This window comes from Vulpes vulpes, chromosome 4, assembly GCF_048418805.1.
Source record: "Vulpes vulpes isolate BD-2025 chromosome 4, VulVul3, whole genome shotgun sequence".
NCBI classification, from domain to species: Eukaryota; Metazoa; Chordata; class Mammalia; order Carnivora; family Canidae; genus Vulpes; species Vulpes vulpes.
This window is the reverse complement of record NC_132783.1, coordinates 82,084,422-82,099,370: the sequence shown is the minus strand read 5'-3', so window position 1 is coordinate 82,099,370 and position 14,949 is coordinate 82,084,422. Positions and strand designations below refer to the sequence as shown.

General features: G+C 54.4%; 1 protein-coding gene across 1 annotated transcript in view; it reads right to left on the bottom strand.

The window, feature by feature from the left end:
• Window positions 1-14,949, bottom strand: part of LOC140598427 (cadherin-23-like) — a 311,068-nt gene that overhangs the window by 25,437 nt on the left and 270,682 nt on the right. Inside the window, exons 14-17 of the mRNA XM_072754990.1 lie at window positions 7,666-7,730; window positions 6,237-6,474; window positions 4,807-4,912; window positions 2,602-2,729 (exon numbers count right to left, since the gene is read on the bottom strand). Coding sequence (XP_072611091.1) covers window positions 2,602-2,729; window positions 4,807-4,912; window positions 6,237-6,474; window positions 7,666-7,730 — 537 coding nt within the window. The remainder of the gene's footprint in view (window positions 1-2,601; window positions 2,730-4,806; window positions 4,913-6,236; window positions 6,475-7,665; window positions 7,731-14,949) is intronic.

The window sequence follows — 14,949 nt, the reverse complement described above, 5'->3', positions numbered from 1 at the left end:
TTTAAGATCCCATCAGGGCAGACCTTTGAAGGCCTTGCTACTCAAAGTGTGGTCCCCTGACCTGAAGCAGCAACAGTGCCTGGAGCTTTGTGGGAATGCAGAGCCTCAGCTCAGCCTTTGCTTAGACTCACTAGATAAGAATTTGCATTTTAAGAGGATCTCCAGGAAAAAAAAGAAGAAGAAGAAGAAGAAGAAAGAAGAAAGAAGAAAGAAGAAAGAAGAAAGAAGAAAGAAGAAAGAAGAAGAAGATCTCCAGGAAATTCACACAATCCTTGAGGGGTACTGGTCTCAATCGCTCGCAGATAGGGATTTCCAAGGTTTCAGGTGTAGTGGAAAGTGGAAAGAATGTGAACTCAGGAGTCAGACAGGTCAGGGTTCAAATCCTAGCTCACTAGGACTGGAAGCAGATTCAAGTGTCACTTACTAGCCAGCACGTGAGGAAAGCGCTGGTAATCCTGGACCTGTAATGTTCCCTCATCTGTAGCATGGGATTGGGAGAGACTGTGTAATGTGGAAGCACCTGACATGTTATTGGAGCTCAGGAAATTTTAGTTTCCATTTGGCCAGTTCTGCTTGTCCATCCCTGGGCTGGTGTAGAACACCTTAACTTATTTCCCTACACCTCCCCTATTCTTACCCTCTCCCTCATCCGCTTCCCCCATATTTAGAGCATGTTCTTCTCTGTCTGGCTGAGTTCTCTGGAATTCCCATTTGCACCACAGGCAGCCTGGTGCAGGGATGCTGCCGACGGTATGGAAGTTTGTCTTATCAGCTGTGATGGTAGCCAACATTACAGGTGCCAGGTACCACCTGTGTGATCTCACTTAATCCTCACGACAATATCATGATGCATGATACCATGATTATCCCATTTTGCAGATGAAGAGACTGAGGCTCAGAGGGAGAGAGTTAAGGACCCCAGGTCATAGAGTTAGAGAGTGGCAGAGCCAGGTTTCAAAGCCATACACCTCCCAAACTATGTTCCTTTCTCCATTCTTTGAGGAGGGGGGCAGGTTTCATAGACACCTTCACATCCCTCCAAGATCTGCTGCTGCATCTTGCAGACAAGGAGAACTCACCGTGCCTCAGCGGAGAATACCCGCCGGTTGAAAATGATGGATGGGTCGGTCGGGGTTAGGAGCATGACTGGGACTGGGGGGCTCTTGGGGCTGTTTTTAATCAAGACTGGTAATGGGCCATGTGGAGAAGACATGGTCACGGTTGTCAGGGAATGCATTCTGGTTCTTTGGTGCCCCCCACTTCAGAAATTAAAAGTGGGGAGCTATGGATAAAAGGCAGGCAGTGAGTGTTTAGATTTCTGTGGCTCTCCTCTTTTCCAGCTGCCCCCTCCCCCTGGCCTCACACCACTCCCTGAAATCTGTGGGGATCCAGACTCTGCCCTTTCTTCCCTTTGCTGGTTCTGCACAGCCTCGCCCTCCGATGCTACTCTTAAACCCTGCTCCCTCATGCCCACCTGCAGGGGTCCCCCCCCAAGGCATCCCCTTTCAACCTTATCATTGCCAGCGCTTCCTATGCAGCAAGCAAGCAATCAGGGTTCCCTGCCCAGACAAGGACTGTCCCACTCAGGAGCTGGCTCTGGAGCCTCTGCCTTGGGTCGAGAGTCGACAGGATGAGGCTTGGTAAAGCCAGGTGTGGGGCATCACCAGAGGCGGTTGGTGAAGCCGCCTGGGACAGGAAGGTCATCCAGCATGCCTGCTCTGGAAGAGACTTTCCTGAGCATATGTCCCATCACAGCCTACCTCCTAACCCTGATGTAATCCTCCTGGAGCCGGTAATGCACTAACTCTTCCATCAACACTCACCGGCTCCTGCAGGCAGCAGCCTCTATGAGGTGGGGCGGGGGGAGGTGGGTACGCTTGTGCATATGCAGTGGGGAGGTCTCTGGTGGGGAAAGGCCTACTGATGCCCCATCAGACCACGATCTGCAGCCCCGGGATGGCCAGGGGAGCAGCACAAGGCAAATGAACCAGTGTGGAGATGGATTCAGTGGCTGATAATTACAGGCATGGAAATCACTAACGTGCGCTTGATATTCATGTCAGACAAGCTGTGGTTTGGTTTCAGGCCCCTTTAGATCTTCAGAGGAACAGACAAAGGAAAGAAAAAAGGAAGAGGGGGATATATACAAATATAGAGGGAGACAGACAGACAGACAGGAGAGAGAAGATGACCTCCCAATAACTCCCTTCAACTTCACAAAGCATGGCTCTAAATGAGAGGATCTCGTGACATTTCCTTCTGCTTGAGCCCCAGTTCCTGTTCCCCATCAGCAAGTGTCCTGAGGCCCCTTAATGAAGTTGGAGCTGGCTGATGGGGCTCTTCTTGCATTCCAGGGCCTGGCCTTCCTGGTTGAGCTGGGCAGTGGGGGAGGGGGAGCAGCTTGCCTGCTGCAGCAGTGGCAGAGGGTTGCTGGGGGCAGCCTTTGGGACCATCTGCTGGGTGACTTCCAGAGCTGCAGGGACAGCCAAGGATATAGGGACAGTCTGACACCACTAGGTTCAGGCAGGGCCCCCAGCACTCTGGGAAGCACTCGCCACTCCTTACCCTGAAAGGGCAAGAGCAGCACCCCTGGGTACTTACAAACACCTCGATGGTGACAGCGACGGTGCTGTTCAGAGGGGGGTTGCCAGCATCCTTGGCCATGACTGTCAGGTAAATCAGCCCATTGGGTATCTGCTCATAATCCAGGGGACGGCTCACGCTGATCACTGAAATGACAGGAACAGGTCCCCAGGGCCCCCTTTAAGCAGGTGTTAGATGCCCATCCAGCCAGGGGTCTTCTTTGGGCAGAGAGGGTGTGGCTGGCACATGCTGGCCAGCTCTGCTTCATCCCCCCACCCCACCTTCCTCTGAACTCTGGGGGCCTCAGGGTCTTGGCGTAGGTTTACCAACTGCCTGATATGCAGGAGGCAAAGTGCTGAGCACCGCAGGTGTTCACTATTTTGATGGTGACGTAAGTACCGCTTTACAGACAAGGAGGCCAAGCTCAGAGAGGTTCAATAACGTGCCCCAAGTCACACAGCTAGCACCTCGATAGAGGTGGGACTTGAGCCTAGATTTGTTGGAATCCAGGCTCTTTCCTAGTTTGTACTATTACCTGCTTATCTATCTCATCCACTTCTGTGACACTCTCCATCAGTCTGGAAGCTGCTTGGAGGACAGGGTCATGCCTCAGACTTTCTAGTTGGTCTCTTACTAACTCTCTCCAGATGAGCAGAGTTCATCCACTTATCAACCAGTCTCAGGGCTGCCAGAGGTGGTGCTGCCAGTGGGGTACAGGTGGCGGCTCCCTCTCTAGTCTCCTCTGGTCCTGCCATGGCCTTACTCCTCTCTCTCCGTCCCTCCCTGGCCCCCGCCCTCTACCCTGTGGGCTCTCCATGCCCATCCCATCTAGCAGCCTGCTCTGGGCACTGCTTTGGCCTCTTGGGAGGACACCGAGTGTCACAGACTTGACTCCCAGCACAACTCTGCCTGAAGGTGGCGAGGACACCACTAAAGCCAGAGGCAGACAGAGGTGGAGGGGTAGGATTTGGGGGTTGTGGAGAGATGCCCCTTTCTGATGTCCTCATCACTGCATATGCCTAAACTCCCTCTTCCCTGGGTACTCTTCTGTTTGGGGAGGAAGGCACATTGGCTTGCATGTGGGGGTCATCGGGGCTCTGACAGGGCATCGTGACAGTACGAAATCACCCCTTTCTATGTGGAAAATGGCAGCAAAAGCATTGCTTAGTAATATGAAACTGAAGGGAGGGTCTAGTCCAGGAGAGGCTGGGGTGTGCAAGTGGGCGAAGACACTTGCAGGTCATTAAAGTAGGGGGCATAGATTTTAAAGAGAACATCAGGCTGTAGCATCTGGAGCCAGGATTATAATTTCTGTGACCGTGTTTCTCTGACCTGATTGTGGGGTGCAGGAGGAGTGAGTGCTGGACTCAGGGTCCCTGCAAAGCACATCCGTTCTGCCTCAAGGGCACCTAAGCCATCTTCAGGCATTCAGGAACCCTCCTAGAGGAGGGGGTGTCCAAATGAGCCCTTAATGCTAGCCAGAGGTTATTGGCTTAAAGGCCAAAGGAGGGCAGAGCAAAGGGACAGGGAGGAAGGGTTTCCTGGTTGAAGGAACAGACTCTGCAAAGACATGCAAGTGACCACTAAGGGGAGAGGGTCAAGGGGTTCAAAGAGGGTTCTGGTGTGGAGACATAGGTGCTGAAAGAGGATGCTCGAGAGGCAACAAGAAGCAGATTACACGAGTCTTGTTGGACACCTCTGCTGCGTGGCCTTGGGCAAGTCACTCCCTGACTCTGGGCCTTTGCGGCCTTTCACCTGAAGAACAAGTTGGTCTCAAGATCTTGGAGCTGAGGGCTGCTGCTCTTCCCCGCCTGGTTGCAGTGATCAGGAGTCCCAGGGGAGCAGGCAGGGCAAGGTCCAGAGTACAGGGCTTTTGAAGCACACCCAGAGGCTCAGGACGCTTGGCTGACACACCTCTATCTTATGGACCTGCCGGGGCAGCTTGGGTAAGAAAGAGGGGCCCTGCAGACTGTGGGAATATCAGATGCTGGGCTGACTGTGGCCTAAGACTCAGAGAAAGATGGAGCGGATCCTACAGGGGGGTGATCCCAGGTTTGTGTCACTTGCTCCAGCTGATGGGCTATGGGGCAGCTTCCTGGGTTGTCCAGGTGTCTGGGAGACAGACAGCCACCCCCCTCTGGAGAGAGGCGTGAGTGTGCAGACCCTTCTCTGGCCCCCGGGCTCTCTTCCCTGGGCTGGGGCTCAGTCCCGCCGCATGCCTACCTCCATAGCCCTCATACACGCTGATGTCAAAGTAGCTGCCGAATGCGGAAGCATTGACGATGCTGTAGGTGATCTGGTTGTTGGGAGGGGAATCTTCATCCGTGGCCTGGAAGGAAGAGTACAGATGGGGCCCATGAGCCCTCAGAGGCTGGGACGGGGGGACTGGCCCCTTCAGGATCCCCTGCTTTGGGTGATCCAAGCTCTATTTGTCCCTCAGCCAGAGGCCACTCTCTCATGTTGGGGTATGGAGGTGGCATGGGAATCTAGAAGGTCAACTGGAGACCTAGGGCAAATGGGGACGGCTGGGGCTTACTCTGAGGATGGAGGTTACCAACATACCTGGCACAACCATCTCCCAGAACCTTTGGTCTCAGCTTGAACACCCGACCCACAGAGGCCTTCCCTGACCCCTAGGACCAGGTGGGCCCTGTGCTATGCGCCCCATTAGTCCTTCCATACCCAACTGTGGCTCCCCGTTCCATTTCTGCCTGCCTCACTCAGATTGTCAGCTCCAGGCCAGTGAGACCCTTACATTTCATGCCTATAGTCCAGTACAACATGCGGCACACAGTAGGTGTCCGATAAATGCACACCGCATGAATGCAAGGTATGGGGGGTGAACACACTGGAATGAGTTCAGAGATCTTTCTTCCCCTTGACTGTCTTCTAGGGTGACTGAATTCATTAGCCTCTTTTCAGACATCTCTGTTCCTAGGGAGCCTCCAAAGGCAGCCCATCACTCTGGGGGTACTGGGAGCTGAGCGGGGTGGGACGGCACAGTGTGTGGGTTCTCCTTTCTTTGCAGACCCGTGTGCCCACCCCTGGTCTCTTGCCTCCATCCCCGTCTGCTTCTGAAACCAGTCCTAAATGGAAGCCCAGGGTCCTGTCACTCGGGGTGGGCATGGTGGGGGAGGGGAACGAGGACATCACGAAGTCTCTGCTCAGAGTTGCCATGTATGGGGGGAGCTCACTGCAGGTGGACACTGGGATTGAGGGGCCCCGAGTTCATTGAGCCTCTGGGGGCGGGGAATCTCTCGTTCCTCCTGTTTCCTGCTCTGTGAAATGGGTGGTGTCCCCACGGACTGGTTCCTTCCAGCTTCGGCAGTTCCAGATTCCAAGCTCACCAAGGGGTCTGGGTGGGGTGTCCTTATGTGGTCCTTATCCTGCTCACCACTTGCCAAGGGAGATGGGGAGGACATCCCTTTGCTGAATGGGTGACCTAGAATTTTAGCTGACCCCGACACTTGCCCCACTTGGTTACTAGGGACATGAGGGAATGCTCAGAGGCCTGACCGGGATCCGGGTTGAATTCTTTGTGGACGGCAGGTTGGCCTCACTTGTGGCAGCTTCCACAGGGCAGGTGGTCGGGATGAGGGCACAGAGGGAAGGATGGGAGGAGGGCTGGACAGCAGGATGCCCTGGTCTCTTACCCGGAGCCGCACCAGCTGTGTGACAGAAGGCTCGTTCTCTCTCAGGGCCCCCACGTAGGCATCCTTCTGGAAGGTGGGCACGTTGTCGTTGACATCCAACACATTGATCCTGACCCGGCCTGTGGTCTCCTCACCACCCCCATCCCGGGCGATGACTGTCAAGGTGAAGCGCTGGATGAGCTCATAGTCCAGTTTGGCAATCAGCATGATGAGTCCGGTGTCCTTGTCCAGAGAGAACCTATGTCACGTGCGACGGAGAGAGAAAGGGACCCAGGTGTAAAGCAGCTTAGAGATAAGGCCTCTATTTACCAGCCCGTCCTTGCCCGAGGTGATAAACAGAAATGAGGTCAGAAATCTGCCCTCTCTTTCACTTGCGACACCATCCCTCTAACCCGGGGGAGCCTCCCTTGAGTTGTAAGTTGGCTCCTGTATCCCCGGGTCTGATCCACAGCTGCCAGCCACCGAGCCTGGCAGGTCCTGGCTCCGAGACCAAGAGTGAAGATGGGAAGAGATGAGGAAACCCGAGCTGATCAGGACAAGGCTGTGTGAACATGGGTGCCCTGAGGGAGAGAGTGCCCTGTGCGTGCCTCCTGCTAGTGGTTCCTTCCTCCCATGCTGGGGCTCCACCTGGGGTGGCAGAGAATGGCCGGACGTGCCTAACGATCTCTGTCTCCTCTTGATCATTCCCACAGATAGTCAGGGCCCATGATCCAGGCTGACGGCCACGGTCTTACTCATCCTGTTGAGCTTTCCAGATGCATCAGGCACTTCATTTTTAGAAGCAGACCTGCTCTCTGACTTCAACTTGGCTTTTGATCATGTCAAAAATGAGAGGGCGTCCCCTTCAGCTTAACTGAAGACAGGGGAAGGAGATGGCCCAGAGCCACGGTGGGTGGCAGGGCAAGGCTGGCATAGGTCAGGCGGTGAGACAAGCTGCCACCTGACCTCCACGCCAGCTGTGTGACTTTGGGCAAATGACTCAGCCTCTCTGAGTTTCCTCCTCTGCAAAGTGCAGATGATAGCAGTGCCTGGAGAGGAGTGCCTCCAGCACTTGTGGGGATGGAATCAGGTAATGCGTGTAAAGCCCTCGGCACAGAGCCTGCCACACAGCGAGGGCTCCCAGATGCTAGCTGCTGCTACGGCCATGCTGGGTGCGGTCACCAGCGTTTCTGAGCTGCTTCACTCCCAAAGCTAAAGGCTGCCTTTTGGGGGCCAGAGAAACTACGCCTCAGAGAGTTTAGAGGACTTGACCGAGACTGTGCCACAGCCAGGGCCACACTGGCAGCGGTGCCCGTGGGTTCTGACTCCCTGCTGGCTCAGTGCTTCCGCCACGGGGGCCTGGCGCCCTCCCTGGGTACTGAGACGTTTCCTGAACCTCGTGAATAGCGGAGTGCCACTGGGCACTGGGCGGCCCAGCGCAGGGTCTTACCGGTCAGGGTCATCGCTGAAGAAGTAGTTCACTTCCCCAAAGGTGCCCACGTCATTGTCTGTTGCCTGCAAAAGTGAGAACAGGACGTCATTGCTGCCCGACCTAGCGAAGCTCTTGATCTCACCGGAACGTGTCCACGGCCAACTCCGTGGTCCTCCCACACAGCTCCTCTGGCTGAATTTTCGAGAGGTACATTGTTCAGTACAGGTGTCCCCAGGCACCAAGAGCTGTTGAGGTTAACAGTGGACAGTGCAGTTCTGGAGGATCGGTCTTCTGTCTAAACCTCTAACTTGGGGAAACCACCTCTTTTGAACTCATATCAGTCCAGGCAGGCTTCTGCTCTGCAGATGCTCAGAGGGCTTGGGGGTGAGGCCTTGGATCTGCAGTGTGGGGTCACAACCTATGGGTTTGCAAAATATTGCAGGCAAAGGTGGAAGTGGGTTCAACCATCTGGTGGACTCTCCCAGTCCCCAAAGCCTCCATATCTGATGGGCTTCCTGGCAGGAAAGTCCCCTCAGGGGGATTCTGGGGCTCCTGCCTTCTTGAACCCTGGGAATAACCCATTGCATGCAAAAGGCGGACGTCATCTGGCTGGCAAGGTCCTATACTGCCACCTCGACCCATCTTCTTTGGCACCTGTCTCTGCTCCAGCAAGCAGTCTCAGTGGGGGCTCTCTGCTCGCCCTTGACCACAGCTGGGGCCCGTCAGAATCCTTCTCTGGGATTCCTCTTACTGCTGCTGGGGTTGAAAGCTTCCCTCTGGGACAGTGAAGGCCAAACACACTGGGAGCTGCTGGCTGTGTGAGGACGTTGAAGGTGCCCCCGGCGGAGAGCTAGGCGGGGAGAGGAGGGAGCCTGGTAGTTCTGGAGTCCTTCCTCTGACATCCCTTCCACCCTCAGTTTGATTTGTGAGTTCAACAAGAAAGATCTCTTTTATCCCGTCTGGTCCTGCCACTTGCAGTCGGAAGAGACAGGAGGGAGAGAGGCCTGCCTTAGGCTGATGACAGTGGCAATGATGGTGACCACTGCCGGCCTGTCCAGTGGTCCCGCCTTTTACATTTTCACAGACCATGCACATTTATCATGACCTCATTTCATCCTCACAAGGGTCCCATGTGATGAGGGAGACAGATATTTCCACCCATTTCACAGATGACAACACTGAGGCCCCGACCCCAGCGAGGCCCATTCTAGGTCATGAGCCAGGTTACGAGCAAAATGAGGCAGAAACAGGGATCCCCACTCCCAGGCTGAGGTTCCTTTCTTTAGGCTACCCCCTCCCACCCCGCCATGGGGTCCCTCTCCCTTCTCCAGAATGAGGGCACTTTCAGCAGGGGATTGGCTTTTGTGGGTGGGACTCCCGGCTGCGGCATCATTCCTGGCTTGGTTACGGTCCACAGTACAGGTTAAATGACACCATCCATTTATCTGTTCATTCCTTATTAAGCGTGCGCCGTATGCGGGGCGCTGGGACCCTGCTCCCTTTCTCAGCCGGGCAACCTGCTGCCTGCTGCTAGATGCCGGGAGGCAAAGGCCTTGGGCTGACCTTGGGGACATCTGCTCTGCATTCAGGGCTTCTCTGTAAGATGGTGATTGGCTAGAGTTTTGGCTAATAAAAATATATTTCAATACTTTTATTTTTTAGCTTTAGTGAGGAGGAACTGACAAAATGTAACCTATCTAAGGGTACGGTGTGATGATCTGATATACATGTGCCTTATAAAAGGATGTCCCCCCGCTGAGTTCATTAACACATCCATCACCTCCCTTATTTACCAATTTTTTTCCCTTTTTTGGCGAGAACACTTAAGTTCTACTCTCTTAGCAAATTTCAGTGATAAAATAGTGTCATCAACCATAGTCATCATGTTATACATTGGATCCTCAGACCTCATTCATCTTACAGTTCAAAGTTTATACCTTTTTACCAACCTCTATTTCCCCCACCCTCAGTATCTTTGTACTAAGTATTTTTTGAAATTCTCTTTAAAGTTCCTAGATTCTGTGAAATCTACCAAGTTCTACATTCTTTACGATCAACCTGAATTTTCGAGAAAAATTTGTGTTCAGTATACTTAGTTGAGGAAGGCAGAGAAGTGAGTAATATATTTCTACACCAAATGATCCAAGTGAAAAAAATGTCTAAACTCAAAGGGTTCGGGGGCGCCCGGGTGGCTCACTGGCTGAGCATCTGCCTTTGGCTCAGGGAGTGGTCCTGGGGTCCTGGGACTGAGTCTCATATCAGGTTCCTTGTGAGGAGCCTGCTTCTCCCTCTGTCTAGGTCTCTACCTCTCTGTCTCTCATGAAAAAAAAAAAAAAAAGAATCTTTAAAAACCAAACAAAACCAAAGGGTTCAGATCTCGGTTATCCAGAAAACTTGATTATACAGAAAGAAGCCATTTCTGGGGCTGTGGCCCTGCTTTTATAGGCCTGTCTCTTATGCCAGATTCCCCCTCAACATCCCCACTGTCTGTGTTCCAGCAGACTGTGCAGACTTCCACTTGGTCAGGCTCCGAGTACACCACAGGTTCTTAGGGATGCGTGTTGAAGAAGTGATGAGGAAGATGCTGAGCCATGGGACCCGCCCTCCTCCGCAGGACTGGTTCCCGGACAGGCACTCCCTGGTACCGAGTCACTCCTCAGGACAACTGCCATTTATTTACTGGGCACCTCATACTTGTCACACATTTTATCTTCATAACTACCCTATGAGGTAGGTCCTACCAGCAGTACCACCTCCAGTTTACAGACAAGGAAACTGAGGCACACAGAAGGTATAGAGCTCACCCAAGCCTTCACAGGGATTTGAAGCCAGTGCTGTCTCGCCATGCCCTTGGCCTCTGTGTGTTATCCCTTCTGAACCGAGAGGAGAGCTTGCTCTCGGAAGAACCTACGCCTGGTGATTCTGGGGGAAGGAGACAAAGCTCCTCAGAATAAGCCTTTCTCTTCTCTTGCAGGGACCAGAGAAGTAGCACAGAGGAGCCCGAGTCCCCCTTTGCCCCACTAATCGTCATCACCACGTGTGGTAGTATTCAACTATTGTAAGCACAGCTTGGTCTGGGGAAGAACTGACCGGATGCCATCGGGCCCCTTGGTGAGGGGGCAGTGTGGCCTAGAGATCCCAGTGCCAGGCTGGTGTCAATAGCTCAGGTCACTGTATGACAATCATCACCCCCCTCAGGCCTCAGCATCCTGGGATGTCAAAGGAAAGGGTCTGGGGGAGCAATGGAGGCAGAGTGGCATCAGCTGGGCTCACCTCCCAGCACACAGCGCCCAGCACAGAGCAGGTGCTGCATGAATGCCCGGAACATGAATGAATGAATTCTAGTAAGAAGGGGTGGAGGCAGGCAACAAGGGAGGGGGTGGCAAAGCCAGGGAAGACAGGATTCAGAGGGGAGTAAAAGAGCCCGAGAGAAGGGGATAGGGACCCAAGAGAGCAGCAGCTAGGTGGCACGGAGGGGATCGGGAGGAGAGGAAGAGAGGGCTGGGCTTTGGAGGAAGCAAGGGGCCTGGTCAAACCACGAGGGGGTTCCTGGCCTTGGGGACAAGAGTCCTTCCAATCTGGATGCCCCATGGAATTGCACTAGGACTGTCAGGGCATGAAGGACCCCAGAGGTCCCCTGTCCAAGCCCTTTCACGCGGGGGCCTGGAGCAGCTGAGGCCCAGAGAAATTAGGTGACAAGATGGGCTGGTCTTTCCTCCCCGGGCAGACACTGGCCTCTAACCCCCCGGCCCCAGTCCCCACCGCCCTCCTCCAGTGGGCTTGGCACAGCCATGGCTTCCACAGTGACCCTTTTCCCCGGGGCCTCTCGCTGCCTGCCCAAGCCACTGATGCTGACCGAGAAAGATTTGTGAGTCCTTTAGTGCCACCGTCTAATGACCGTATGAAATATGTATGTCCAGCAAAGAGGAGAGGGAGAACTTTCATCTTTCAAATGCGTGAAGCAGAATAAGAAGATGAAAAGCTGCTTTTGTGCCCCTGCTAGGGTGGGGGCAGCTGGCACCGACACAGAGGGCCTGCAGGGGGGCCTGTAGGTTAGGGGGCTCTGTGCCTGGGAGGAAGCAGCAAATCCCATCTCTTGGCAGCCCTGAATCCTCCTGGGCTCCCTGGTGCCCTCAGGGGATAGGCCCTTCCTCCTCTAGGACACACTTGTGGCCCTGCCCTCTGGCCTCTGCTGGCGGCTCCAGCCTCATCTCTGACCCAGGCCAGACCATGTGGGGCTCTGGGCCAGACTGGCCGCCCATCTGCTCCCTCTGCCTGGATCAGTTCCTTCCTTTCCTTTCTGGCTCACCCCCTTCTGTCCTCCTTGGCTCCCCAAGGCTGGGTTAGCTCGGCCCTTTGGGAATCATTCCCAGCACTGAAGGTGCTGTGGAGAGGAGGCTGTCAACTTCCACATTTCCTTCCACTGGGCTGTGGCTCCCTGGGGACACGGTGGGGTCATGGCACCTGCACAGGAGTGCTCGCGATCTCTGTCCTCTACAGGGACATCTGCATCCACGCCTCCACAACATGCATCCACATACACGTGTTTAATTCTGGCCACAGCCCCATGAGTTGGGTTATAACCCCCTGCTCTCTGCCTCTGTCCAACAAGGAAGCAGACAGGATCATCACCAGGAAACTTGCCTGAGTTTGGAGCACTCACCTGGAGCCCCGGTTTGGCTTTTTTTTTTTTTTTTTTAATTCTAGGAATGAGTATATCTATCTCCCTGAAGGGTGGTGTCCAGGGTCTCACAAGGCAGTCAGACAGCGACAGGGATGGGGGACGAGGACGGCCGAGCTGGCCGGCTCTCATACCACACCCAGGAATTCTAAGGAATGCCAAACCAGGGTTCCAGGTGAGCACCTCAGGTATGCCTCAGGCCTCCCCTCTGGTAGCTCTGCATACCCACTGCCATCCCCCAGGGCTAGAATCTTACCCATAGGTACACACTGGTATACCTTACTGCTTACCAAAACTGTCATAAGGGGCCCAGGGACAAGAAGTCAAAACCAATGGCTAATATGATCTTCCTCTGCTCAAGAACCTTTGGTGGCTCCCTGTTATTGCTGAATTAAATCCAGAACAGCTCCCTGGTATTGAGGCCTGGCTGGCTTTGGCAGTCTTGCTTCTACCTCTCCATGGTGCACCGAGCTGTCCTCCTGGTGCCTGGTTACACCATCCCTTCATTCCATAACTGCCATCCAAACTCCAGCCCAGCCCTCAGGACCCATCCCCAAAGCCCTCTCACTTAAGGGGCTCCCTGACTACTCCCTCATCTGGACCTGAGAGCCCCTGGCTGTACCTCTTTTGGAATATGTGGTACAATCTGCCATTTTTAAAAACTGCCCGAGTATGCTCCGTGTCCACCCCTTGAAAGAGAAGTCTGTATCTTACTCATTTTTGTGTCCTCTGTTGTGTCCAACACAGGGGTCAAGATCTTTGCCAAATTTAGTAAAATCTGGGATTTCCGCTGCTGGCCACCAAGGGCTGGCATGACCTTCTTTCTGGGGGGGGGGGGGGGCGGAGGGTGATACCCTCCATCAGTAGATACCACAGTGGGCAGTGAGCAGCCAGAGGGGCTGTTCAGGTTACCCAGGGGGGTGCAGCTGACATTTCTAGAGCCTCTCCAACGAGTCTCTCAAGCTCTGATGTCCCACCTGAGCTCTGCAAACTGCGGAGAAGGACTCACCCAATAGCCCACGCAGTCAGCCTGCTGGGGCACGTGCAAAGCGGGTGGGCAGAGTGGATCTAGAGGGGCAGACACCTGGCATGCCACGGAGAGAACCTTCGTGAAGGCAATGACCAGACTCCCAATCACGTATTCAGTAAATGTGTTCTGGGCTCTGCCACTATGCCAGCTACTGTCCCAGGCACCGGCATCTCGGCTACAGGAGTGCCAAGGCCCTTGCTTGAATGTGCCTTACATTTGGGAAGGGGAGAAGACGAGACTGCAGAGGAGAAATACCAAAGAACACAATTTCAGACAATGGTAACAACTGTGCAGAGAATTAGAGCAGAAAGCGGGCTAGCAGGTGACGGGGCTGCTATTTTAGACCCATGAGTCCCGGGCAAGGCCTCTTTGCCCAGGTGTGCTTGGGTCTCCGGTCCCATCTCCTGCGGGCACAGAGACGCCCTGGGGAGCTCCCTCGGAGAAGGGCCCTACCACAGGCACGGAGCTCGGAGGTGGCCAGCCCAGGAAGGGGGGCCCGCACACAGGTCAGCAGCTGTCCCCGCCGCTGGCACGTGGGGACAGGGTGCGGCTGCGACTGGCTGCTGTCCAGCGCCTGATTTATAAGGCATCTCCTCTGATTCCCCCCCAACACCGGCATTACCCGCAAAACTAATTCCCTCATTTGGGCCTTTATAATTGCATCGTGAGGGCTTATTTCCATGATGGACAATGCCGGCAGAAGTGTAATCTTCTTCTGCTGACAAAAAGGAAAAAAATACATTCGCATGGTGGGGGAAATTCCAAAGGTTAAGACAAGGTGAGCCTGCAGTGGGGGCACAGCCAAATTCCTAGACTGGCCAGACCTGAGTCAGAGATGCCCATCCTTCCCTTGGCTATGGGGCAGGGGGAGGGTAAGACGGTGCCTCTTGCCATCTCCCTATGAGCACATACCCATGCCCAGTGTTATTTCATTCCTTCTCTCCAACAGTCCTCCTCTGGTGGTGGCGAGACCAGAATCAATGTTATCCCTATTTTACAGATGGAACTGAGGCTCAGAGAGGTCAGTCAACTTGCTCAATGTCAAATGGCCACAGTACAAGGTATGAACTGAACTGCACTCTTGTGAGCTATTAACCACCCCCCTCCCCTGCTGCTCCTTTGGTGGGGCGGGGGGAGAGGCATCTTCCTGCAGTCTGAGAGCTCAGCCATGAGATCCAGGGTGCTCCTACCAGGTCACTGTCCTCACCCTCCAGAAGCCAGATGAGTCCCCACAGGTAGTCTCCTTCTTACCGTAATGGCTCTGCCTCAGCCTCTGCCTGGAAGGGGTAGGCTCCAGCACCTCTCATGCCCATCAGCAGAGGAAGCAGGAGACGGTCTCTGGCTGTGGTTTCTCAGGATGCAGGTGCATCCACTGGGACCCTGGGCCCTCAAATAAGGACCCCCCCACCTCTACCGAAGCTCGATCTTAGTGTGGGCACAAGATTTAGGACCTAGACTGGGAGAGGCAGTCACCTGATAAAGGCCAGGGCAGCTTGACTGGCTGGGGCCACCCTTCCCAACCCACCCAGAGCCCTTCACCGAGCACCCTCTGGATACAGCTCTTCCTTTAACTTGTATGCATTACAAGGGC